Source organism: Mesoplodon bidens, assembly GCF_964165515.1.
Source record: "Mesoplodon bidens genome assembly, contig: HAP1_SCAFFOLD_238, whole genome shotgun sequence".
NCBI classification, from domain to species: Eukaryota; Metazoa; Chordata; class Mammalia; order Artiodactyla; family Ziphiidae; genus Mesoplodon; species Mesoplodon bidens.
The window spans coordinates 176064-201020 of record NW_027671924.1 but is presented as its reverse complement, the minus strand read 5'-3'; the positions used below and the strand labels follow the sequence as shown (position 1 = coordinate 201020).

The 24957-nt window shown below is 44.9% G+C and overlaps 1 protein-coding gene across 1 annotated transcript in view; it reads right to left on the bottom strand.

Annotated features, from left to right (window-relative positions):
* Positions 1 to 24957, bottom strand: part of LOC308610833 (forkhead-associated domain-containing protein 1-like) — a gene marked incomplete at both ends in the record, with an annotated part of 87703 nt that overhangs the window by 33328 nt on the left and 29418 nt on the right. The window contains 3 exons of the mRNA XM_081259831.1: positions 5663 to 5893; positions 8972 to 9081; positions 18260 to 18530. Coding sequence (XP_081115957.1) covers positions 5663 to 5893; positions 8972 to 9081; positions 18260 to 18530 — 612 coding nt within the window. The remainder of the gene's footprint in view (positions 1 to 5662; positions 5894 to 8971; positions 9082 to 18259; positions 18531 to 24957) is intronic.

Genomic DNA, 24957 nt, shown 5'->3' with positions numbered 1-24957 from the left:
GTAGTATAGGCTGAAGTTAGGGAGTCTGATTCCTCCAGCTCCGTTTTTTTCCCTCAAGACTGCTTTGGCTATTCGGGGTCTTTTGTGTCTCCACACAAATTTTAAGCTTTTTTGTTCTAGTTCTCTAAAAAATGCCATTGGTAATTTGATAGGGATTGCATTGAATCTGTAGATTGCTTTGGGTAGTAGAGTCATTTTCACAATATTGATGCTTGCAATCCAAGAACATGGTATATCTCTCCATCTGTTGCTATCATCTTTAATTGCTTTCATCAGTGTCTTACAGTTTTCTGCATACAGGTCTTTGTCTCCCTAGGTAGGTTTATTCCTAGGTATTGTATTTTTTGGTTGCAGTGGTACATGAGAGTGTTTCCTTAATTTCTCTTTCAGATTTTTCATCATTAGTGTATAGGAATGCAAGAGATTTCTGTGCATTCATTTTGTGTCCTGCAACTTTACCAAGTTCATTGATTAGCTCTAGTAGATTTCTGGTGGCATCTTTAGGATTCTCTCTGTAGAGTATCCTGTCATCTGCAAACAGTGACAGTTTTACTTCTTCTTTTTCAATTTGGATACCTTTTATTGCTTTTTCTTCACTGATTGCTGTGGCTAGGACTTCCAAAACTATGTTGGAGAATAGTAGTGAGAGTGGACATCCTTGTCTTGTTCCTGATCTTAGAGGAAATGCTTTCAGTTTTTCACCATTGAGAATGATGTTTGCTGTGGCTTTGTCATATATGGCCTTTACTATGGTGAAGTAGGTTCCCTCTATGCCCACTTTCTGGAGAGTTTTTATCATAAATCAGAGTTGAATTTTGTCAAAAGCTTTTTCTGCATCCATTGAGATGATCATATGGTTTTTCTTTTTCAATTTGTTAATATGGTGTATCACATTGATTGATTTGCATATATTGAAGAATCCTTGCCTCTCTGGGGTAAATCCCACTTGATCATGGTGTATGATCCTTTTCATGTGTTGCTGGATTCTGTTTGCTAGTATTTTGTTGAGGATTTTTGCATCTATATTCATCAGTGATATTGGTCTGTAATTTTCTGTTTTTGTAGTATCTTTGTCTGGTTTTGGTATCAGGGTGATGGTGGCCTCAGAGAATGAGTTTGGGAGTGTTCCTTCCTCTGCAATTTTTTGGAAGAGTTTGAGAAAGATGGGTGTTAGCTCGTCTCTAAATGTTTGATAGCATTCACCTGTGAAGCCTTCTGGTCCTGGACTTCTGTTTGTTGGAAGATTTTTAATCACAGTTTCAATTTCATTACTTGTGATTGGTCTGTTCATATTTTCTATTTCTTCCTGGTTCAGACTTGAAAGGTTATAACTTTCTAAGAATTTGTTCATGTCTTCCAGGTTGTCCATTTTATTGGCATAGAGTTGCTTGTAGTTGTCTCTTAGGATGCTTTGTATTTCTGCGGTGTCTGTTGTAACTTCTTTTTCCTTTCTAATTTTATTGATTTGAGTCCTCTCCCTCTTTTTCTTAATGAGTCTGGATAATGGTTTATCAATTTTGTTTAACTTCTCAAAGAACCAGCTTTTAGTTTTATTGATCTTTGCTATTGTTTTCTTTGTTTCTATTTCATTTATTTCTGCTCTGATCTTTATGATTTCTTTCCTTCTGCTCACTTTGGGTTTTGTTTGTTCTTCTTTCTCTAGTTCCTTTAGGTGTAACGTTAGATTGTTTATTTGAGATTTTTCTTGTTTCTTGAGGTAGGCTTGTATAGCTATGAACTTCCCTCTTAGAACTATGGGATGCTTTTGCTGCATCCCATAGGTTTTGGATCGTCGTGTTTTCATTGTCATTTGTCTCTAGGTATTTTTTGATTCCCTCTTTGATTTCTTCAGTGATCTCTTGGTTATTTAGTAACGTACTGTTTAGCCTCTATGTGTTTGTGTTTTTTACAGGTTTTTCCCTGTAATTCATTTCTAATCTCATAGCGTTGTGGTCAGAAAAGATGCTTGATATGATTTTAATTTTCTTAAATTTCCTGAGGCTTGATTTGTGACCCAAAACGTGATCTATCCTGGAAAATGTTCCGTGCGCACTTGAGAAGAAAGTGTAATCTGCTGTTTTAGGATGGAATGTCCTACAAATATCAATTAAATCTATCTGGTCTATTGTGTCATTTAAAGCTTGTGTTTCCTTATTAATTTTCTCTTTGGATGATCTGTCCATTGGTGTAAGTGAGGTGTTCAAGTCCCCCACTATTATTGTGTTACTGTTGATTTCCTCTTTTAGAGCTGTTAGCGATTGCCTTTTGTATTGAGGTGTTCCTATGTTGGGTGCATATATATTTATAATTGTTATATCTTCCTCTTGGATTGATCCCTTGATCATTACGTAGTGTCCTTCCTTGTCTCTTGTAACATTCTTTATTTTAAAGTGTATTTTACCTGATATGAGTATTGCTACTCCAGCTTTCCTTTGATTTCCATTTGCATGGAATATCTTTTTCCATCCCCTCACTTTCAGTCTGTATGTGTCCCTAGGTCGAAGTGGCTCGCCTGGAGACAGCATATAGATGGGTCTTGTTTTTGTATCCTTTCAGCAACCCTGTGTCTTTTGGTTGGAGCATTTGATCCATTCACGTTTAAGGTAATTATCGATATGTATGTTTCTATGACCATTTTCTTAATTGTTTTGGGTTTGTTTTTGTAGGTCCTTTTCTTCTCTTGTGTTTCCCACTTAGAGAAGTTCCTTTAACATTTGTTGTAGAGCTGGTTTGGTGGTGCTGAATTCTCTTAGCTTTTGCTTGTCTGTCAAGCTTTTGATTTCTCCATCGAATCTCAATGAGATCCTTGCTGGGTAGAGTAATCTTGGTTGTAGGTTCTTCCCTTTCATCACTTTAAGTATATCATGCCACTCCCTTCTGGTTGGTAGAGTTTCTGCCGAGAAATCAGCTGTTAACCTTCTGGGAGTTCCCTTGTATGTTATTTGTCATTTTTCCCTTGCTGCTGTCAATAATTTTTCTTTAATTTTTGCCAAGTTGATTACTATGTGTCTCGGTGTGTTTCTCCTTGGGTTTCTCCTGTATGGGACTCTCTGTGCTTCCTGGACTTGGGTGGCTATTTCCTTTCTGATGTTAGGGAAGTTTTTGACTATAATCTCTTCAATATCTTCTCGGGTCCTTTCTCTGTTCTCCTTCTGGGACCCGTATTATGTGAACGTTGTTGTGTTTAATGTTGTCCCAGAGGTCTCTTAAGCTGTCTTCATTTCTTTTCATTCTTTTTTCTTTATTCTGTTCCACAGCAGTGAATTCCACCATTCTGTCTTCCGGGTCACTTATCCGTTCTTTTGCCTCAGTTATTCTATTGATTCCTTCTAGTGTGTTTTTTTTTTCAGTTATTGTATTGTTCATCTCTGTTTGTTTGTTCTTGAATTCTTCTAGATCTTTGTTAAACATTTCTTGCATCTTCTCGATCTTTGCCTCCATTCTTTTTCTGAGGTCCAGGATCATCTTCACTATCATTATTCTGAATTCTTTTTCTGGAAGGTTGCCTATCTCCATTTCATTTAGTTGTTTTCTGGGGTTTTACCTTGTTCCTTCAACTGTTACATAGCCCTCTGCCTTTTCATCTTGTCTGTCTTTCTGTGAATATTGTTTTTGTTCCACAAGCTGCAGGATTGTAGTTCTTCTTGTTGCTGCTGTCTGCCCTCTGGTGGATGAGGCTATCTAAGAGGCTTGTGGAAGTTTCCTGATAGGAGGGACTGGTGGTGGGTAGAGCTGGCTGTGGCATTGGTAGGCAGAGCTCAGTAAAACTTTAATCTGCTTGTCTGCTGATGGGTGGGTCTGGGTTCCCTCCCTGTTAGTTGTTTGGCCTGAAGCGACCCAACACTGGAGCCTACCCAGGCTCTTTGGTGGAGCTAATGGCAGACTCTGGGAGGGCTCATGCCAAGGAATACTTCCCAGAACTTCTGCTGCCAGTGCCCTTGTCCCTTGGTGAGCCACAGCTGTCCCCTGCCTCTGCAGGACACCCACCAACACTAGCAGGTAGATCTGGTTCAGTCTCCTATGGGGGTCACTGCTCCTTCCCCTGGGTCCCAATGCACACACTACTTTGTGTGTGCCCTCCAAGAGTGGAATCTCTCTTTCCCCCAGTCCTGCCAAAGTCCTGCAATCAAATCCCACTAGCCTTCAAAGTCTGAGTCTCTAGGAATTCCTCCTCCCATTGCTGGACCCCCAGGTTGGGAAGCCCGACGAGGGGCTCAGAACCTTCACTCCAGTGGGTGGACTTCTGTGGTATAAGTGTTCTCCAGTTTGTGAGTCACCCACCCAGCAGTGATGGGATTTGATTTCCTTGGGATTGCGCCCCTCCTACTGTCTCATTGCGCCTTCTCCTTTGTCTTTGTATGTGGGGTATCTTTTGTGGTGAGTTCCAGTGTCTTCCTGTCGAAGATTGTTCAGCAGTTAGTTGTGATTCCAGTGTTCTCGAAAGAGGGAGTGACAGCATGTCCTTCTACTCCGTCATGTTGAACCAAACCTGACTACGGTTTTAAGCAGAATTATGCACTGAGGCCAAAATTCATCAATGACCAATTGCTTTTTTATCAACTTTGTTGAGATATAATTTATGTACAAGATCAGTGGCCAATTTTAAAGTAGTTCTTTAAAACTTAAAAAAATTTTTTTTCTTTTGGATTTAGTTTCAGGAGGAAGGAAGTTGACTGGTAAATCCAGACATTCTGGGTGGAGATTTTTTGGTGAAATTCCCTATAAATGAACCAGCAGCTGCCTTCAGGGTGTGATAAAGGCCTCAGTGTTTGGAACACTGTGGGGTTCCTCCTCCCCACCTCCAGCTCTTTCTGGCTGGGTCCGGGTGGGTGTGAGAAGTGGTCACTGAAGCAACAGGAGTTGGGTGGAAATGCAAAGCGGGTGTGAAAGCATGAGGTGTACAAGGTGGCAGAGCTGAGCCCAAGTCACATCACTGCCTCTCACTTGCTGTGCAAGCTGTAACAAGCTCCTGGGCATCTCTGAGCGTGCCTCAGTCTCCTCATCTGTAGAATGGCATCTGCCAGAAGACTGAGGTTTAACTAGCTAATGAGGGGACTTCCCTCATGGTGCAGTGGTTAAGAATCCGCCTGCCAATGCAGGGGACAGGAGTTCGAGCCCTGGTCCAGGAAGATCCCACATGCTGTGGAGAAACTATGCCCGTGGGCCACAACTACTGAGCCTGCACTCTAGAGTCCGCGAGCCACAGCTACTGAAGCCCTCATGCTGCAACTACTGAAGCCCACATGCCTAGAGCCCATGGTCTGCAGCAAGAGAAGCCACTGCAATGAGAAGCCCATGCACCACAGTGAAGAGTAGACCCTGCTCACTGCAACTAGAGAAAGCCCGTGCACAGCAACGAAGACCCAATGCAGCCATAAATAAATAAATTAAATAAATAAAATAAAATAAATAAATAAATAAGCTAATGCACCAAAAGCACCTGCACCGGGGCCTGAACATGGTAGGCACTTAATCAAATCTAATATTGTTCTTACAAGGCTAGAAACTTGCCAACCCTGCACTCCCTGGAACTGTACTCCTCACCATGCTGTGCTCACTGCCCATTTCTAACTACCCGGGTGGCTCCCTCCAGGCTCTACCTGAGAGCTGTCACCCTGTGTTGTGACCACAAGGCCCGGACCCACTTGTCTCTGAGCCCTACCTGGTTTTTCAAGCTCTGGATCTCTCTCTGTTGGGCATCGTCCTCTTCATGCAGAACCTGAAACTTGGGCGGGATCACCCTCTCCTTCTGCCTGGAGGTGGCTGTTTCCAACAGCTTCTGGCTCAGGTTGGCCACTTGGTTCTGCAGGCTTGCTATCACCGTGTCTTTGTATTTAGATTCAAGTTCAAAATCGGAGAGACGGCTGACTTCTTTTCCCAGCAGCCAAATTATTTCATCCTGGGTGGAGGCCAGATGGGAAATTTACTAGGTGTGGGTCTGGGTGTAAGGCTGAGCCCATTTAAAGAAAGACAGGAAAAATATGGTATCATTCTTTGGGAAGGTGAGGGCAGGCAGGGAGGGAAAAAGCAGACTTTCAAGGCTATCTCTATCACTTGGAAAATCTCATAGAGACAAGAACTGGGTTAAAATGATGTACTTGTATATAGACTCCTGTAATGGATGTCTATACCTCACAGGTACGGAAACTTTCCTTTCCCCGAGAATTAGACTTTCATATTAAGAACAACCATCCCACTTGGGAACTTTTGTTGCTAGAAAGTTTACTTAGAGTGTTTTCATTTATAATATTCAGCCTAGCACACTGGGGACCTAGGAAAGGTAGTTAGGAAAACAACATTCTGTTTGACCACATTCTGCCTATGAGGGTTATTTGTTTTAACTTAAAACATTCTTAACTATTTGTTTTCCCTTTCCTCTCTTCTAATATTTCCTGCCTCTTTTGGCTATTCATGTATGAATTTTTTCCAGGTAACTCAATCTGGAAAGTAAATGAGACAGGAATAGTGATTTATTTGCATGGGCTCATGTAAAGTTTTGGCTGGAAAAACAAAATTGCTGGTAGACTGTACCCACAGGTATAATTAACCCTGTCCTCCATCTCTCCAGTGATAAAGCTCTGCAGCCAAAGAATTGGTTAGGTTTTCCAAAAAAGGAAAAAAAAATTCCCCCAAACTTCTCACCAGACGTTATCAATAAAATGTCAGAAAAACTGAAGAAGAAAAAATTCCCCAGAGGCCTTTTCCAAAGCAGTCACGGGAGGAGGTAAACGGGCAATTTCTGGGCCAGCTCATTCCCAGGAGAGCCGTGCAGTCAGCCTCACGACCTGCTAGCTCCGTGACCTGGGGAAGGACAGGGTCTCGCTCATGAGAAAGCCTGTCTGACATTGCCAGCTGCTGCCAGGGGCCTTCCTTTGGGTCCTTGTGAAAGTTGGTGGCAAAACTTCAAGAGAGAGCATCAGACATATTCCCTACTCCTGGGCAGTTTCCCCTGTTTCACCCTGTTATGATCAGCCAGGTGCTTATTCATTTTTCATGCAACAAACATTCATCGGGCAGCAACTAAGTGCCAGGCCCCGTGCCAGTGCTGGAATATAAGAAGTTTGCAGAGGGCAGTGGACAGCTGTGGGTTCTGCTTTCCTGCTGAGGGTCCCCTTGCCCTTCTTGGAGGGAGTGTTCCTCCTTCCATTTGGTCTGGGTAGGACTGTCAGTCATGTGCCCTGCTCCTTCCTGTCCCACCTCCCCATGTGCATGTGGCCCAAGCTGGTCAATCAGAGATTTCACACATCGATTACAGAGGGAGAGGATCTTGCCTTCTTTTGGATCATGTAGGCTTGTTTGCCTGAGTTTGTCTTTTCTAACACACAAAGCCAGCCTTATGAAGAAAGCCAGACACTGAGGGAAACAGAGGGGAGAAGTTGGTAGTGGGGAGGTGTTCTGATGACATTATTCAAGCTCCTGGATCTAGCCATACCTGAAGCTAGTAGCCCTTTAAGTTTTCCAATAAGATGAGCTAATCAATGCTCCCCCTCAAGCTAATTTGTTTATTGTCACTTGAAGGAGTCCTGGCAAGTCAGGGTATAAACGACTTATCAAGAGAAAGAATTATTTCTATTATAAATAGAAAAAATGATAAATGGCTTATAAAAATTTTCTATAAATAGAAAAAATTATAGTGGTTGCACTATATTTCCAAGTTAAAATTGAGGCAGGTTGAAAAATGGCTACAAATACTTTGCAGTTTTGCCATCCAGTCTATTTCCCCACCCTCTAGTCTGGGCTGGCCCCGTGACTAGCTTTAACCAACGGAATGGAGTGGAAGTGATGCTGCATGACCTCCAGGGAAGTTCTTACAGGCTGTGCAGCTACTGCTCTGGCCCCCTGGGAACCCCGAGACCACCGTGCTGTGATGAAAAACCACATGCACAAAGGGGCGCACCAGTCCAGGCGTCCTGGCTGAGGCCCTAGATGTGGGAAGGAGGCCAATGGAGACCGACCACCAGCCTGGCCAAGCCAGCGGCTTACTGAGGCCGCATGAGTGAGGCCAGGGGACACGAGCAAAGGAACCTTCCAGGTCAACCCATAGATTCTGGGGAATAATGAATTGCTGTTGGAAGCCGCTAAGTTTTGGGATGGCTTGTTACACAGCGATAAATACAGAATCTGAGTGTGGCTTCTCGCCTTTCTGCAACATTTTTCAGAGTCTGGTCCCAGGATGCCTGGGTTGGAACCCCCTGCCTCCTGAAGGTTTGGATTTCCGTGTCTGACAAGAACCCCAGGTAGGTCTGCTCCTCACAAACTCTGAGAATTGCTGCAGGAGCAGGCCCTGGCCCTTAAGGAAAGAGAGATATTATAGACTGCTTCTTTTAGAGTAACTTTCGAGTTGTGTCTAAGTGGGGAGAAATTGACCTGGGCCCTTCCCATGATGGCTTGAATCCACCTGTTCTGCTCGCATCCCTGCTTTAAACCTCTCTGGTTCTTTAACGAGTCTCTCGGCCCACGCCTCCCTGACTTCAGGGCTCACGTCCTCCTGCAAGGAACGTGTTTTTGCATCACTGTTCCATCACTGAAGGTTGACCAAGTGATTACTGTGTGGGAGTTAGAAGTACCCGCTGAGAAGCTAACCAGACCTCGCTTTGAATCCTAACACTGCTCCTTGCACTGGGCAGCCTTGAACACATTACTGAACCTCTCTGAGATTCAGTTTCCTCATCTGCAAAGTGAGGGTGATAAAATCTATTTTGAAGATGGTGAAGATTAACAAGCTAATAAATGTCAAGTGCACAGGACATGGCCCAGCACACAGTAGGTGCTCAGTACCTTGTAGTTGTAGATGTTATTTGGGATAAAATGAGCAGTGGCCAAACCTGGCTGAATGTCTTGGGAGGAAGAGGTGGTTTCTTGGAAGTAGGAAAAAGGGACAGTCCTTGAGACACAGAGAACAAGAGGCAGTGGCAATCTCTCCATGGTCCCTCTTGCTGCTGTAGCTCTGTGCTTCCCCAAGACCCCTCACCTTATCGTGCTGGGACAGGTCCTGGTCCACAAAAATTTCTCTGTAGGGCTCTGTCCCAGGACTTTCCTCGGCCACTGATTGTTCCGACAGTTCCGCGGCGTTGGTCCACACTAACACACAAGATCAACAGAGAAGGCAGAGGAGACAGTGAGTTTCCCCAAAGTCTTAAAGAATATTTTCAGATTAACCTTCACATTCATGAGACTTATGCACTGAAAGCATTACAGGAGGACTGGAAAGGGTAAGAGCTGCCTCATTTCTCTTCCCCAGCGTTAAGTGCACTGATGCACTGTGGTGTGTCTCTTTCCAGACTTTTTTCTATGCTGCATAAGAGCTGAGGACCTTGGGCAAGTCATTTGCTCTCTCTAAGCCTTCGTTTCCACATACATAATTCAGGATCCCTGATAGTCTCTGTTATAAAGGGCTATCTGGAGATTAAATAGAATAATGATATAGAGCAGGGCTTGGCAAACTATGGCCCTGCGGCCACATCTGGAATTCTGCCTATGTTTGTAAATAAAGTTTTATTGCAACACAGCCACAGTGATTGATTTACATATTATTTATGGCTGCTTCCCAGCTACAAAGGCAGAGCTGAGTAGTTGCAGCAGAGACCATGTGACCCACAAGTACTAAAGTATTTACTATCTGGCTCTTTACAGGAAAAGTTTGCTGACCCCTCACGTAGAGCATTTAGCCCTAAACATTAGCTCTGTTTGTTTTATTGCAGCCATATCTTTTCAAGAAACAAAAATGCATTTACATGATAGAGATTCTTATCCAGCTTACTTTTCAGCTAACAATATCAAAAACATCTTCCCATGTCAGTATTTGAGGCTGTACTTGGTTCTTTTCCAGGGTAGCATTGGGGTCCATTGTACAAGTGTGCCAAACGTGTTTAACTAGGATCCACTTGATGGCCATTTAAGCTTTCCTATATTTTTTCTTATTTACCCCAGTATTACAAGGCCTTTTTATATGACTTTCAGGGATTATGGCATTGTGTTTGGGGACCCCACTCTGTATCACATCAGACATCTCGCAATTCACTCACATCAACACTGAATACATTTCTTTTTATTGGTGTAGAAACGTTTGTCAAGATTTCTATAATTCTACGTGTGAGATCACTTGGGCCCAAGCAGCGTATTTTCAATTTCCAAGTGACTATGGTTTCTGGACAGTCACTGCACATTCTTATCTTCCTGTGAAGTGAGAAGCTGAACAAATTGTTTTCAGTGGTGATGGAACTTTAATGAGTATTAACATTAATGATGAATGAAGCACTCACTGTCATGTTTGTGGACATTCATCATCTATTCATTTTGCTTCTGTATTTTTTATTTATGCATTTTAGAGTCAAAGATTCCTGCCCCCCAGCCAGGTCTCAAACCTCTTTGTGGACCCCAGAACCTCTAGTGGACATAGCTGATGGCCTGTGGTGCCCAGAGAATGCACAGCCTTGTGTGTTGAATGAGCAGCCCTGGCCACAGTGTTCCCTGGGGCGCGAGGAACAGAAGGGCCTGGAACTTCAGCAGCTGCCCATTTTCTCTCCCTCCACCTCCCCAACTAGGTCCATGATTAGAAAACTTTTATTTGAAGCTCACTGCCCCCATCTGACTCTCTTGGATCCTGAGCAGCAAAGTCCTAACTGACTACAGCAGCAGTGCCTGATAGAGAAATAATGGGAGCTACAGAATGCAATTTTCAATTTTCTAGTAGTCACGTGAAAAAGGTAAAAAGAAGAGAGGAATTTTTAATGATCAATTTTATTTAACCCCATACATTAAAAAGCATCATTTGAACACATAATCTATAAAAAATATGGAGATATTTTATATTCTTTTTCTTCGAGGCGTGAAGCCTTTGAAATCTGGGGTTAATTTTACACTGAATGCGCATCTCAATTTGGAAACTGAGTTTTCAGGAGGAAGATTTCATCTGTTTTCATATTCCTCAAGAAATCGGCTCTCACTGGAGGAAGGTACTGACTGGCCTGTGTCCCCAGGGAGGGCCTCGGGGTCTGACCCTAACTGGGCCCCTGTCCAGTCTCAGCTTAGAGTTCTGGCGTCTGATGCCATCTCTAGGGGTGACTCCGGCTGCCTCTGTGAACCTGTCGTGGCTGTCTTGAGGGACGCTTCCCTGCAAGATGATGGCCGGAGGGGGGACTTCATCAAACTTACAGAACAGGCTGATCGATGGGGTCCCTTTACTGGGGAAGGTGTGTTTACTCAAAGTCTTTGTGGGGCTAGAATTTGCTCTGAGACTTGCTTTCCTTACACCCAGGCAGGGAGGTGCGGGAGCAGTTACCCCTCACCTGCCCCAAACTTCTTTACCGGCTACTGTTATTTATCAAAAAGAACCTAAGGGCCATGTATGACCAAACCGGCTTAACTCTAGATGCTGGATCCTTTGGAGGTCCCAGTGGGGAGAAGCCCCAGGGAGAGTCGGGAGGGCTGGGGCGGTGGGACGGCGGATATGGGGACGCAGGCACTTTAAGAATTTTCGGGCATGAGCTGTTGGCCAAAAGCCAGGGGAGTTACTTTAATATTTTAACAACCCCCAGCTGTCCTGGTGCGCTCCAATAATCACCAGTCTGCAGCAGGGGCAGTATGTGTGCACCTTAACTGTGTCTTTAAGACATTGTAAGTTGTAAATAAAAGTTAAATAACAATCATAGTTAGGTAATAACTTAATTTTTAAATTTTAATATTTAAAATTTAAATATTAAAAATTTAAAATATTTAAATTATTAAGATTGTAAAATTTAAAATTTAAATATTAAAATATTAAATATTTTAATATTTACTGAATGTTCGCTATGCACCAGGCGCTGTGCTCAGCACTTACAGGCAGGATACGATTTCGTCTTCATAACAACCCAGTGAGATAGGCATTATTATTCCCATCTCCATTTTATACGTGAGAGATATGAGGCACAGAGACGTCAAGTCACCTGCTCAAGGACACACAGCTGGTAAGTGGTAGAGTCAAGGGGTGAACCTAAGTTTGTTGGATTCAGAGCCTATGCTTTTAACCACTATGTAGTCAATGTATTGAAGTGGGAAGATGTTTATGACATATTATTGAATTTTAAAAATCAGGTAGGGAATTCCTTGGCAGTCCAGTGATTAGGATTCTGTGCTTCCACTGCAGGGGGCACAGGTTCCATCCCTGGCTGGGGAACAAAGATCCTGCAAGCTGAGCGGCACGGCCAAAAAAAGAAAAAAGAAGGTTACCTATGTTAGGTTCATATGATCCCATTATTGGGAAAAAAAAATATATATATATATATATGAATCAAGATGCTATTTTAATAAGTCACTCCACATATTTTCTTTTCTCAGTAATTCTTCCCCACCTCCCATGAGCTCTTGCCATTAAGATTTGGCCTTGGAGCTGACGTTTTATTGCCTTGTGGTAAAGGAAGGATGAGTATTAACTAGAACAGGGTGATTTTTCCCCCAGGCAAAATGATGTTTTGATTTTTGACAATGTCTGGAGACATTTTTGAGTACCACAGTTAGGGCGGTTGGTGGTGGTGGTGTTGCTACTGGTATCTCTGGTGGGTAGGAGTCAGGGATGCTGCTAAACATTCGACAGTGGACAGGACAGATCCTTCAACAAGGAGTTATGCGACCCACCTGTCACTGTGCCAAGATTGAGAAACCCTGACCTGATCTGCAGTAAATAAATCCTTGGCTTTGGGTTTTCAAATAGAATTTTTCAAGTCTAAAGCAAGGTGACAGTCTAACAGTAAGCCAATTTAATTGGAAGAGCCCAGCTTTGCTAAGAGAGGAAAGAGCTTTCTCGGAACCCTTAAAAAGAGGTGTTTTCTGTCAAGAGACAGCATGGAGGACTGGAGCACAGAGTTTTCTCTAAAGCGTGGAGTAGAGAGGCCCAGACACAAAGGAACTCCCCATGACACGGGAAGATGAAAGTCCTTTTCTGAGGATGGCGAGAGTGTCAGGGGAACGAGGGCAAACGTTTGGAAACATGAGACCTGGCTGAGAGGCTGAGGAGATAGAGCCCAGGTAGATGTGAGGGACTCTAAGCCATACGACTCATCCTTCATTTCTCCAGGGGGAATCCAAGGCCTTCAGAGAAGCCCCAAGTTCAGCATGGCACTGGAGAAACCGGTGATTACAGTGGAAAAATTTAAATGGCGGAGTGAAAAAAAAGAAAAGAAACAGCCCATGTGCCATGTGTCCAAAGGACACATTAAAAAAAAAAACCCCAAACCCTGTATATATGTTCATAAGACAGAACATGATGCATACAACAAAATGAATGAATCTCAGAAATACTATGCTGAGTGAAAAAAGCCTTCCACAAAGGAACATGTACTACATGGTTCTGTGTACTTGAGATTCTAGAACAGGAATATCTAATCCATGGCGGGAAAAGAATTCAGAAGAGTGGGTGCCTCTGGGGCCTGGGGCTGGGAATTGACTGGCGAGGGACATGAGGGAACTTTCTGGGGTGATGGTAATGTTCTATATCTTGATAGGAATTTGGGTTACATAGTTGTGCACGACTGGCACAACTCAGTGAGCACATTCAAGGTCTAACACCTTTCAGGGTGTGGTAGCCAGTCTCCAAGATGGCCCCACTGATTCTTGTCTCCTGGTATTCAGACCTTGCATCATCCTCTCCAATACTGGATGGACTTTATATTAGTTAGCTGGGGCTGCCATAACAAAACACCACAGGAGGTCTTAACAAAAGAAATTCATTTTCTCACAGTTCTGGAGGCTGGAAGTCCAAGATCAAGGTGTGGGCAGGGTTAGGCCTCTCTCCTTGGCTTGCAGACGGCCACCTTCCTGCTGTGTCCTCACATGCCCTTTTCTCTGTGCACGTGCATCCCTGGCGTCTCTCTCTCTCTTCTTACAAGGACACCAGCCCTTGGATTAGGGCCCACCCAATCATCTCATTTTAACTTACTCATCTATTTCAATACACTATCTCCAAATAGGGTCACGTTCTGCAATATTGGGATTGAGGCCTCAGCATATGCATTTTGGGGGAATGCAATTCAGTCCGTAACAAAGCTTCTCTATGTAACCAAGGATATTGCAGAAATGACACAGTTTGATTCCTGAGGTTAGATCCTAAAAGACATTGCAGCTTCTGCCTCACTCTCTAGGACCACTTGTCTGGAGGAGCTGGCAGCTTGAGGATGCTCAAGCAACGTATGGAGAGGTGCACTTAGTGAAGAACTGAGGCCTCTTACCAAAAGCCATGTGAGTGAACCATCCTAGAGGTGGGTCCTCCAGCCCCAGACAAGCCCCCAGAGGACCACAGCCCAGCCACCACCATTACTGCCACCTCATGGACAAGCCTGAGCAAGAATCCCCCAGCGAAGCCATTCCCAATTTCCTGACTCAGAGAAACTAGGAGATAATAAATGTTTACTGTTGTTTTAGGCCATTACATCCTGCAGTAATTTGTTATGCAACAATAAGTAGCAAATACAGGTTTGGGCACCAGGAGTGGTGCAAAATTTAACAAAAACCCTAAAATGTGGAGTGGTTTGGGATGGAACAGTGGCCAGAAGCTGGAGGACTTTGGCCAAGAGTCTTTGAGAAAGCCTGAATAGTCTTAGTAGAAGCCCGATGGCCTTTGAGGAGGCAGTGAGGGAAGGGTTCCAGGAAAGTGAGGAAAATGTTACTGGGGTTAAGGGATCCTTGTCAGGTGGTGGCAGAAGGTTTCCTAACACGTTGCCAGTGGTCATGAGGAAGGTAGAAAATGTTTGTGATGAGGCTGAGTGGTCAAGCTAAAGAGAGTCCCAGACAGAGTCTTGGAAGGTGCTGCCTGGTTACTTCTTGCTACTTATAGTGAAATGTGAGGGGGAGAGACAGTTAAAGGAAGGGCTGTTAAATCAGGGCAATGTTCTGGGCTTGAAAATTCCCTGCCTCTCCAGGTGGCAAATGAAATGTAAGAAACAGGTTCTGGGCAAAGATCAAATCAAGGGTACTCTCAAGAAAACACAGTCCAGAGAAGAAGCTGAGGGTGTGGTTGTAAAATCCTTTGTTAAGAATACAGATCCAGGGCAGTGTCCAAGAGAACCCTTCGGTCAAAGAACTGGGCTTCTAAGAAGCTTCTGTCCTTTGTCAGTCTTTGCAGAAGCCCATGGTGGAAGGGCTTGTGACAAAAAAGTCTGTGGGCGTGGTTTTTGCCTGATAGGATGAACCCCAATAAGAAGCACTGCCAACTCAGACTGACAGAGACCCACAAAAGTCAAAGAAGCGTCTGGACCCCCAAGCTTCTACAGGCAGGAAGCAGGCTATAAAACTATGCAGCCACATCCATGGGACACCTTTCATAGGAAAGGGAGGACGACTCAGAAGGCGGAACTCACGGACCAGGGGCAGAGCCAAGAGCCCTGGAAAGTCATTTCTGGGCAAGAGTTGGACTGAAGCCCAGTCAAGGAACTGCCGATATTTTCCCAGCTGGACTTCAGAACTGCTTTGGGCCAGGGACTCCTGTGTGCTTCCTGTTTTTCTTCTTTTGGAACAAGAGGAGTGTATGTAGCAGTGATGCTATGTCTGTCCCACCAATATGTGCTGGGTGTGTGAGGGACAGACCCTTTGTTCAGAGGTCTTCAGATTTCTGGAAGTAGTACTTGATGAGCTGAACGTAACGTACTACACCCATGAGCCCCATCTGTACCTGGACTTGATTTAGACGAGATTCTGGAATTTGAGCCGATGCTGTTACTGGGGTGAGATTCTGGGGGGCCTCGGGAGAGAGGAGGAGGAGTGTGAATCATTGAGGACCCGAGGGCAGGCTGTGGTAGCCGGCCTCCAAGATGACTGCTGATAATCCCCGCCTCCTGGTCTTCAGGCCTGTGTGTAGTCTTCTCCCACACTGGAGGGTGACGCCCTGGGTAACCATCAGGATACTGCAACAATGACAGAGCATGACTTCTGAGGCTTAGTCACAAGAGATGTTGCCATTTCCATCTTGTCCTCCAGGATCACTTGCTCAGGAGGAGCAGCTGCCGTGTCATGAGAACGCTTGAGCCACTCTCTGGGGAGGCCCATGTGGTGAGGAACCGGGGCCTCCTGCTGACACCCATGTGAGCAGCCGTGTTCAAAGTGGATCCTCTGGCCCAGGTCAAGCCTTCAGATGACTGCAGCCTTACGAGGGACCCTGAGCCACAGCCGTCCTGCTAAGCTGCTGCCAAATTCCTGACCCCACAGAAACCGTATAGATGATAACACATGTTTGATTTTGCTTTAGGCTACTACGTTTGGGGAGAATTCGTTATGCATTCATGATAACTAATACACATTCTGTGTTCATTTTACATGAAGGAGACAAAAAATGTTGAGTTCTAGTTAATGGTATATGTGCTAAAACATTTAGGGGGAGGACTACAGATGTGTGCTATTTATTTTGAAATGCATCCAAAAAATAAGATGGATTAATGCAGGACAAGAAGGATGGGTAGACAGAAATGTAATAAAGAGTACAGCAAAGTGTTAGCGGTAGAATTAGGAGGAGAGCTGTCTCTATAAAATTCTTTTTGCTTTGCTGTATGTTTGAAAGTTTTCACATTAAAATGCTGGGGGGGGGGCTTCCCTGGTGGCGCAGTGTTTGAGAGTCTGCCTGCCAATGCAGGGGACACAGGTTCGAACCCTGGTCTGGGAAGATCCCACATGCCACGGAGCAGCTGGACCCGTGAGCCACAACTACTGAGCCTGCGCGGCTGGAACTTGTGCTCCGCAACAAGAGAGGCCGCGATGGTTAGAGGCCCGCGCACCGCGATGAAGAGTGGCCCCTGCTCGCCGCAGCTGGAGAAAGCCCTCGCACAGAAGTGAAGACCCAACACAGCCATAAATAAAGAAATAAATAAGATTAAATTTAAAAAAATGCTGGGGGGAAATGGCTGAGTAATTTCTTAACTTGGGTGGTTGGTACATGAGCGTTCCTTAGATGATGATGATGATGATGTAAACTGCAGAGATACCTTTCATTTGCTCCTTAGTCTGTTTATTTCAGAATAATAACTATTATTTGAATGGCTGAGGGAAGTGACTAGGTGAGTGGTCCTGAGTGAGACCAGGGAAGGGTGTGGAGGCATCGAGAGACCTGGGGACTCAGAGGGGTCTGGGGCTGGGACACAGAAAACAGAGAATGGGACCTCCACACCAGTGGCCACAGAAGAAACCTGGGAATCATGCCAGGGACTAAGTCGACCCAGCTACTCTGCCAGTAAGCCTGGCAAGGCCGAGAGGATGGTGACAGACAGGAAGTCTCCTCCCCAAGTGCCATGAGGCCTTCTGGAGGGGAGGGGGGGAGAAGGAAACCCTGATGGCTGTGTGTCCCCAAAGTGACCAGGCTGTGAGTGACAGTCACTGAGATAACCAGCCTTAAATTTGACCGAAAAGCGTTATTTTAGATTAGATTGAATACATAACCTCCGGAGAAATAATTTTCTCCATAAGCCTCAGTCTCCTCTTACCTGTAAAATGGTAATAAAATATTTAAAAACCTCCTAAGGCAAGAGGGATTTCAGTTACCAATATGTCTGTACATCTGAGTTGAAGTATATAAATTTAGATTCTGATACAAATTCATATATATTCATATATATGTACAAACACACACACACACACACACACACACACACTCACCACAGAGGTACTGACGTGTGCAGATGGGCAGAGCACAGTCTTGGAGGAGTTTGTACCAAAAAGTCAACAGGGAGAATTCTGGTGATAAGGGTGACAGCTTATCTTTTACTGTTTTCTAACTTTCTGCTTATCCCATTTTTTTCACATTTGATTATGTTCTACTTCAGAACCAGAGAACATAAGCAAAAGCCAGAGGAAGACAAATATCATACCATATTGCTTATATGTGGAATCTAAAAAAAGGTACAAATGAACTTATCTACAAAACAGAGATAGAGTTACAGATGTAGAAAATAAACTTATGCTTACCGGGAATAAGAGGGGGGAGGGATAAATTGGAAGAGAGGGATTGACATACACAATACTATACATAAAAGAGATAACTAAGAAGGACCTACTGGATAGCACAGGGAACTCTCCTCAATACTCTGTAATGGTCTATATGGGAAAAGAATCTAAAAAAGAGTGGATACATGTATATGTTGAACAGATTCAGTGTGCTGCATACCTGAAACTAACACAACACTGTAAATCAACTGCACCTCAATAAAAATTTTTAAAAAAAGGGGAAAGCAGAAACTGAGACCCGTCCTCCTAGCAAAAGCCCCTCCCCAAAGCCGCCAAGGAAGCGCCCATGAATGAGTACCTTGCCTGATGATGGGAACGCTGTGGGCGGCTCTGTCCACCTTGAAGGAGAACATCTTCTCGCTGGCACTCACGGGCCGCCTGTGGGAGGCTGGTGGGACCATGGGGGGCTCGGGGGACCCCTGCGACCAGCTCCTCTGCACTGGCGCTGTCCAGATGCCCGGGTAGAAGGGGGTCTGTGTTGGTGAGGGTGACTGGTTCAGTTCCTGGGTGGCCCAAGGTGGCTGTGGCCTTGGCCAAGGTGCTGGGCCCCTCACCCATGGGAAGGAGACCTGCAGGGGCAGACAAGAGGGTCAGGGGAGGTTACGAGCAGCTGGGGTGGTCTTCACCTTTCTGTCCCGGCGACATAATTGCTGCCCTAGATTTCGGCGTATAAGTCACTTCTCCCAAGAATCCCTCCCACACTCTCCCCAAATTTGGGATGGCGGTCCCCACCATGGGTCACCTTGCACACTATCGCACCACCATTTATTGGGTGCAGCCTTCGTGCCAGGCACCCAGTCAAGAGATTCACATGCATTACCTCATTTAATACCCCTGATGCTCTGTGATGAGCCCGAGGCTGAGCAAGACCTAGTGACTTTCCCAGGACCACAGATTTGGCAGTGAGCGTCTGAGCTGGTACAACGCCACCTCTGAGCTCTGAGAGGCTGACAGCTTTTTGTCTACCTTGCTCAGCACCGTATCCTCAGCTCCTAGAATAAACCCTTGGCACATACACAGTAGGTCCTTAAATATTGGTTGAAAGAATGAATGAACACATCTCCGAGATTCAAGCCCAGCTCTCCAGGACACACACATCCACACTGTGTGTCTCCCTGGCACTCCCATTCCACCTCTTCCCCGAAGCCGAGAGCTCTGGGGTGGCAGGCACCCCAACTGGCTCGAAACCCAGCTGGCTCATTAGCCTGTGATCCTCAACATCTGCCACATCTGATTCTTGGCAGACGCTCCATAAATATCTATCGAGGGAACCTTTTTTCATCTGACCCGGTGGAAGATGTCTGTATCTACTTTCATTAGAGAGCACATCAAAATCCATCTAAACCAGGAGAAGCAAATGCTGAGAGGTGCTGACACCTGGCTTTTTCTTGGTTAATGCTGTTGTGGCCGTCCCTCCCTGTGCCTAGTGGTTAAACCGTGACATCGTGAATGCTACCATTTATTGTAATTACTCACCGATTTCTCGCGATAGCCCTGAAGGGGAGGAGCTCTCCTTATTCCTAGCTTACAAATGAGGCTTGGAGAGGTTAAGGACTTCACCAAGCTCAGGTGGTGGTGGAGAGGGTGGTGGGACTGGGGCTCTGGAAAGTTCTTTCCCTCTCTGTGTCTCTCTCCCTTCTCTGCCCCAACCCTACCCCCAGTCGCTTGGCAGAAAAAAACACACTTTTCAAGGAAGAAGCTAAGTTCAAAGGTTTGCCGCCTGTGGCGGTCACGTTTCTCTTTCTGCAGACTGCAGACACATAATGACAAACAGGACAGAATGCTTCCGAAATAGGAGCACTGGCAGACAGAACTTCCTATAGCTCTAGCTGGATTGTATTCAAGAGGAAGGTTCTCCACTCACTCAGGTTCCCAAACCAGTCTTTTAGCTACAGTCTTTCCCAGCCAAGTCAAGAATCTGGTGAATTCCCCTGAAGACTTTTTTGGAGTCAGGGAGAACACTGTTGGGGAAAATCAAACTCCAATTGCCTGGCAACACCTGGCCCAGCATTTATGATGACACTGGCCCCGTTGAAACCTGTTTCAGGAACGGACTTGGCAGTGTTCCAGAACTCTGTTACCTTATGTGAAGATTCGAATTTCTCTCCACTGTGGGCACCTCGGTCTCCACCTAAGCTTTCTTCCTTTCTCTCCTTTCAGAAGCTGAGGTGTCCTGCTCCTGCCTTGCACTCACTTCTCCATCCATCCGATCCCTTCCCGTCCTCTCCTCTGGGGCTGTCTTGCCTCAATCATTCCTACAACCTTTCCTCATCGATTTAATAAAGATTTATCGAATGAAAGGGCTGAAGGTGGGAAGGGGGAAATTTGAATATGTTTTACCCCCGCCTGATAGAAAACAAATCGAGAGACCACGGGTAGTGTGGAGGAATTCCCTTTTGTGCTGGGATGCTCAGGTAGATGTGCCTCACTGCCCACTAACTGCCAGGGTGCTAAAGGGAGTGCTCATATCTCATGACTCAAGTGGTTCACTGCCGTAGTGGACAGGCCGCAACCCACCTGGCTCTTCTGGAAATTCCAGGAATCTCCCTCCCAATCTGTCGGCCCATTGCTGTGGGTGGGGCTAAGCAATCAACCAATCACACTCCCTGGACATACTGATTGGTTCAGTGGTGGGGCAAGTGATGCAATCAGAGCCAAGGAGACCCAAGAAGACTTGGCTGGACACCAGGATCTGGAGTGACCTGGTGGGACTTCAGAATGCAGCCAGCATGAGGGAGTGGAGCCCAGACATGGAGAGAGGGAAGCTGTTTATTTATTTTTCAAATTGTGGTAAATAACCTGCAACATAAAATTTATCATCTTAGCCATTCTAAAGTATACAGTTCAGTGGTGTTAAGTATAGTCACATTTCTGTGAGATGGATCTCCAGAACTTTTTCGTCTTGCAAAATGTAAACTCTATTAACCATTAGACAACAACTCCCCATTCCCTCCGCCACCCAGCCCGTGGTGACCAACATTCTGTCTCTATGAATTGGACTACTCTAAGTACCAAGTACCTCAAATAAGTGAAATCACATGGTACCTGTCTTTTTGTGACTGGCGTATTTCACTTAGCATAAGGCCTTCAAGGTTCATCCATGTTGTAACATGTCAGAATTTCCTTCTTTTATTTTATTATTTGTGTGTGTGTGTGGTAGGCGGGCCTCTCACTGCTGTGGCCTCTCTCGTTGTGGAGCACAGGCTCTGGACGCACAGGCTCAGCGGCCATGGCTCATGGGCCCGGCCGCTCCGCGGCATGCGGGATCCTCCCGGACTGGGGCATGAACCCCTGTCCCCTGCATCGGCAGGCGGGCTCTCAACCACTGCGCCACCAGGGAAGCCCTTCCTTCATTTTTAAGGCTAAATAATATTCCACCATACAGTTTAGAGTGTATTTTTTTTTATCCATTAAGCGTCATGGGCACTTGGGTGGTTTCTACCTCATGGCTATTATAACTATGCTGCTGTGAACATGGTGGGGAAAATAAGGAAGCTGGTTTTGAGCACTGGCTGGGGTGCTACCCTGAAGTGCTCCATCCCTGAGGCTGGCTAGAGCTGGTTTCTGTCGCTTGCAGCACAGAGAGCCCGAACGATAGGGCCCCTAGTGGGAAGGAGCCAAAGATGTATAAACGCAGCAGAGACTCCAAGCTCTTCGGGTTTAAAAATTTAAAAATAAAGGTTTTTTTTTTTTTTTTTCTCTGAAGCATGTTGGTTGAGGGTAGCTTTAGTTGGATGGTTAAAGTTGGTTTTCTCTAGTTTCCCGGCTTGCTTTATCAAAGGGAAGGTCAAGGTTTTCTCAGAAATTGCTGCTGGCAGGGAGAAAAGCAAACATAAGAAGAAGACTCACATTAAAAGCTAGCTCTGGGCTGTACAGGAAGCATGGGGTCAAGGTCAGTTATCAACAAGTTTGTTTTTATTATTTATTTATTTTAGATTTAATTCTATTTATTTTTGTCTGTGTTGGGTTTTCGTTGCTACGTGCAGGCTTTCTTTAGTTGCGGCGAGCGGGGGGCTACTCTTGTTGTGGTGCGCAGGCTTCTCCTTGTGGTGGCTTCTCTTGTTTCGGAGTGTGGGCTCTAGGCGCATGGGCTGCAGTAGCTGGGGCACATGGGCTCAGCAGTTGTGGCACGTGGGCTCTAGAGCGCAGGCTCAGTAGTTGTGGCGCATGGGCTTAGTTCCTCCACGACATATGGGATCTTCCCAGACCAGGGCTCGAACCTGTGTCCCCTGCACTGGCAGGTGGATTCTTATCCACTGTGTCACCAGGGAAGTCTTCAAGTCTGTTTTTAGAAACTTTAGTTTAAAAATACATGCTAATGCCTTTTCTCTTTCTTTGTGTCTGTTCTCTGACCATATGGTATGTTGCCATGGTTGGGTTTTTTGTTTTGTTTTTGAGGTAGCATATGTGATACTCCTGATTTCTTTTCCATACTACCTTTAAAATAGCAGGTTGGGGCTTCCCTGGTGGTGCAGTGGTTGAGAGTCCGCCTGCCGATGTAGGGAACACGGGTTCGTGCCCTGGTCCGGGAAGATCCCACATGCCACAGAGCGGCTAGGCCCGTGAGACATGGCCGCTGAACCTGCGTGTCTGGAGCCTGTGCTCCGCAACGGGAGAGGCCACAACAGTGAGAGGCCCGTGTACCGAAAAAAAAAAAAAAAGCAGGTTGTCAACCACCTGGATTAACCATGACCACATCCACGGCTGAATTTATATTAGCTTTAATAAACACAGGTCAATGATTTACTCAAGAAATCACTATCCATTTTTTTTTCAGATTATCTATTTGTTCTTTGTGTTATTTCCCCAATATCTGCTTCTAACCCTGAAAAGAGTGTAAGTTGAATGGGACACCCTAAAAAAAATTCGAAGTAGTTTGCACATCGAGTGCCTACAGTACACATGAATTCTGCCAGGAAGCCCTGGAGCCTGCAGAGAAGGTGGAAACTTAGACCTTGCCCTTGGAGAGCTTGTTATGTGCTCTGCCATTTGTAAGTAATTGTGGACAATACAACGACTATGAGCCACTGTGTAGAGAAGCCACAGATGTGCCACAGACTGTGCTGGGCACTTAATGCATGTGGTCTCATCTGATCTCCAGAATAATCTTGCAGGAGGCATTTTACCCCTCATTGTGTGGATTAAGAAACTGAAGCTCAGAGAGGTTAAATGACTTGCCCAACGTCTCACGGCCAGGAAGTGGTGACACAATTTGACTCCAATACCTGTGCTCTTAGGACTTCTAGGTTACTCGAAGTCATGATTTATTACTTGCTTTCCATACTCACAAACGGATCTTAGACGACTGGTTAGTGAATGATAGGATATTTTCCAAGTTAAAAAAAGGAAATGAACATTAGATGGTGTGAAAAAACACAAGACATCGCATGGGCTACTTAGAAATGGGATTTTCTAGGAACACTGACAACTGTCTTATGGAAGTGTTATTCTTTCTGCTACATGCCACGCCCTGGAAGCAGCTCAGAGGACCCCAGCCTCCATCCGGGAAGACCTGTGGTATGTTCACTGCTGTACCAGAGGAGTGCTGGGGCCAGCTGGTACCCGCCCACGAGAACTGATTGTTAAATTTCCAGGAATTTTGCCAACTGGTTGAGAAACACAGCCATTAATAAGAATTAACTAACATAAATTTACAATTAAATTATATCAGAAACAATTGGTATACAAACTTAAAAGTCACCCCTTCCTAATTATTTTACTCTATTTTATTATTACCTATGCTCTTGAGGTTATTTCACTCTACTATATGTTTCTGTTGGAAATGTTACATAGTAATGTGTTACCACACCTCTCTTTCCTTCTCTGTATTCAGGGATGCGTCATTGGGAGCTTGAAATTGACCGTGGAGTGCATATTACACCATAGAAATCAGGAAATGTTATAAATGAGGGCTTGGTTTTTAAAAAGTTTTATAAATAGGTTTAATAATGGTGGTTCATGTAGAGTTTGATTTTGTTTGTTTGTTTGTTTTGTTGATTGCCTAGACTTAAGACAGTAACGGAGAAAATGTTAACAATGCAGATTATACAAAAGCATGTTGTGTCTTAGCCGTTATGTTATGAATAGAGCAAAAAATTGGGGAAACGTTCTTCCAGTATTTAAAAATTATTATCTGATGCAGCAACAAAGTCACTCATGTCACTGATAGAACATGTGAAGTTCTAACATCTTTCTTTTTTCACTTGTATTATTCATAAATCCAAAATATCCAAAAATACCCACCAGTGCTCAGGTTGGGAACTCTCTCATTCGTCAACTGCAATGAGAAATTGGCTATGGATACAAGAGTTCACCTAAAGTCAATGAAAGCATTCTGTGAGACTCAGCTGGCTATATAGAATTTACAAGAAAGAGTACTGTATATTTTGTTACATGGATAGACTGTGCTACACATTCTTTATATCAGTAAACCTTATGCTATGCATCCATGTACTTTACTTTTTCCAGAGAGCTGGTCATTAAATATTTACCAGCCAATTGCTGGCTGTGCTGGCACCCAGCAGAGTGCCTGCTACTCATGGTAGGTGTTCGCTGACTGAGCTGAACAGTTGGCAAATGGAGTGTAAATAAAAAGCACTTTGATTCTGGGGCTGGGATGGGGAAAACACATGCTAAGCCTGGTGCATCTTGTAACAGCAGAGAGTAAGCAAGTGCCCAAAACGAAAAGGTGGGGAGATGCTCAAGGACACAGCAAGCAATCTGAAAGAGCTCCCAGTGGCCAAGGCTGGAAGAATTTGAGCGATGAACAAGTTAATGAGTATTGGATTATAATTCAAAGTGTAAAATCAGTATACATGGATCCATACTGACATAGATACATTAGTGAGTAAATACATAAAGGAGGGAGAAGAGACCGGCTTCCTTACAGAAGAATTTAACATACATAGATGTGGAGCTTAATTCCCATGGTCTGGAAGGGCCTGGGGGGTAGGGGTGATGGTGGCGAGCAGGGACACTGACCGCAGCATGGAGGAG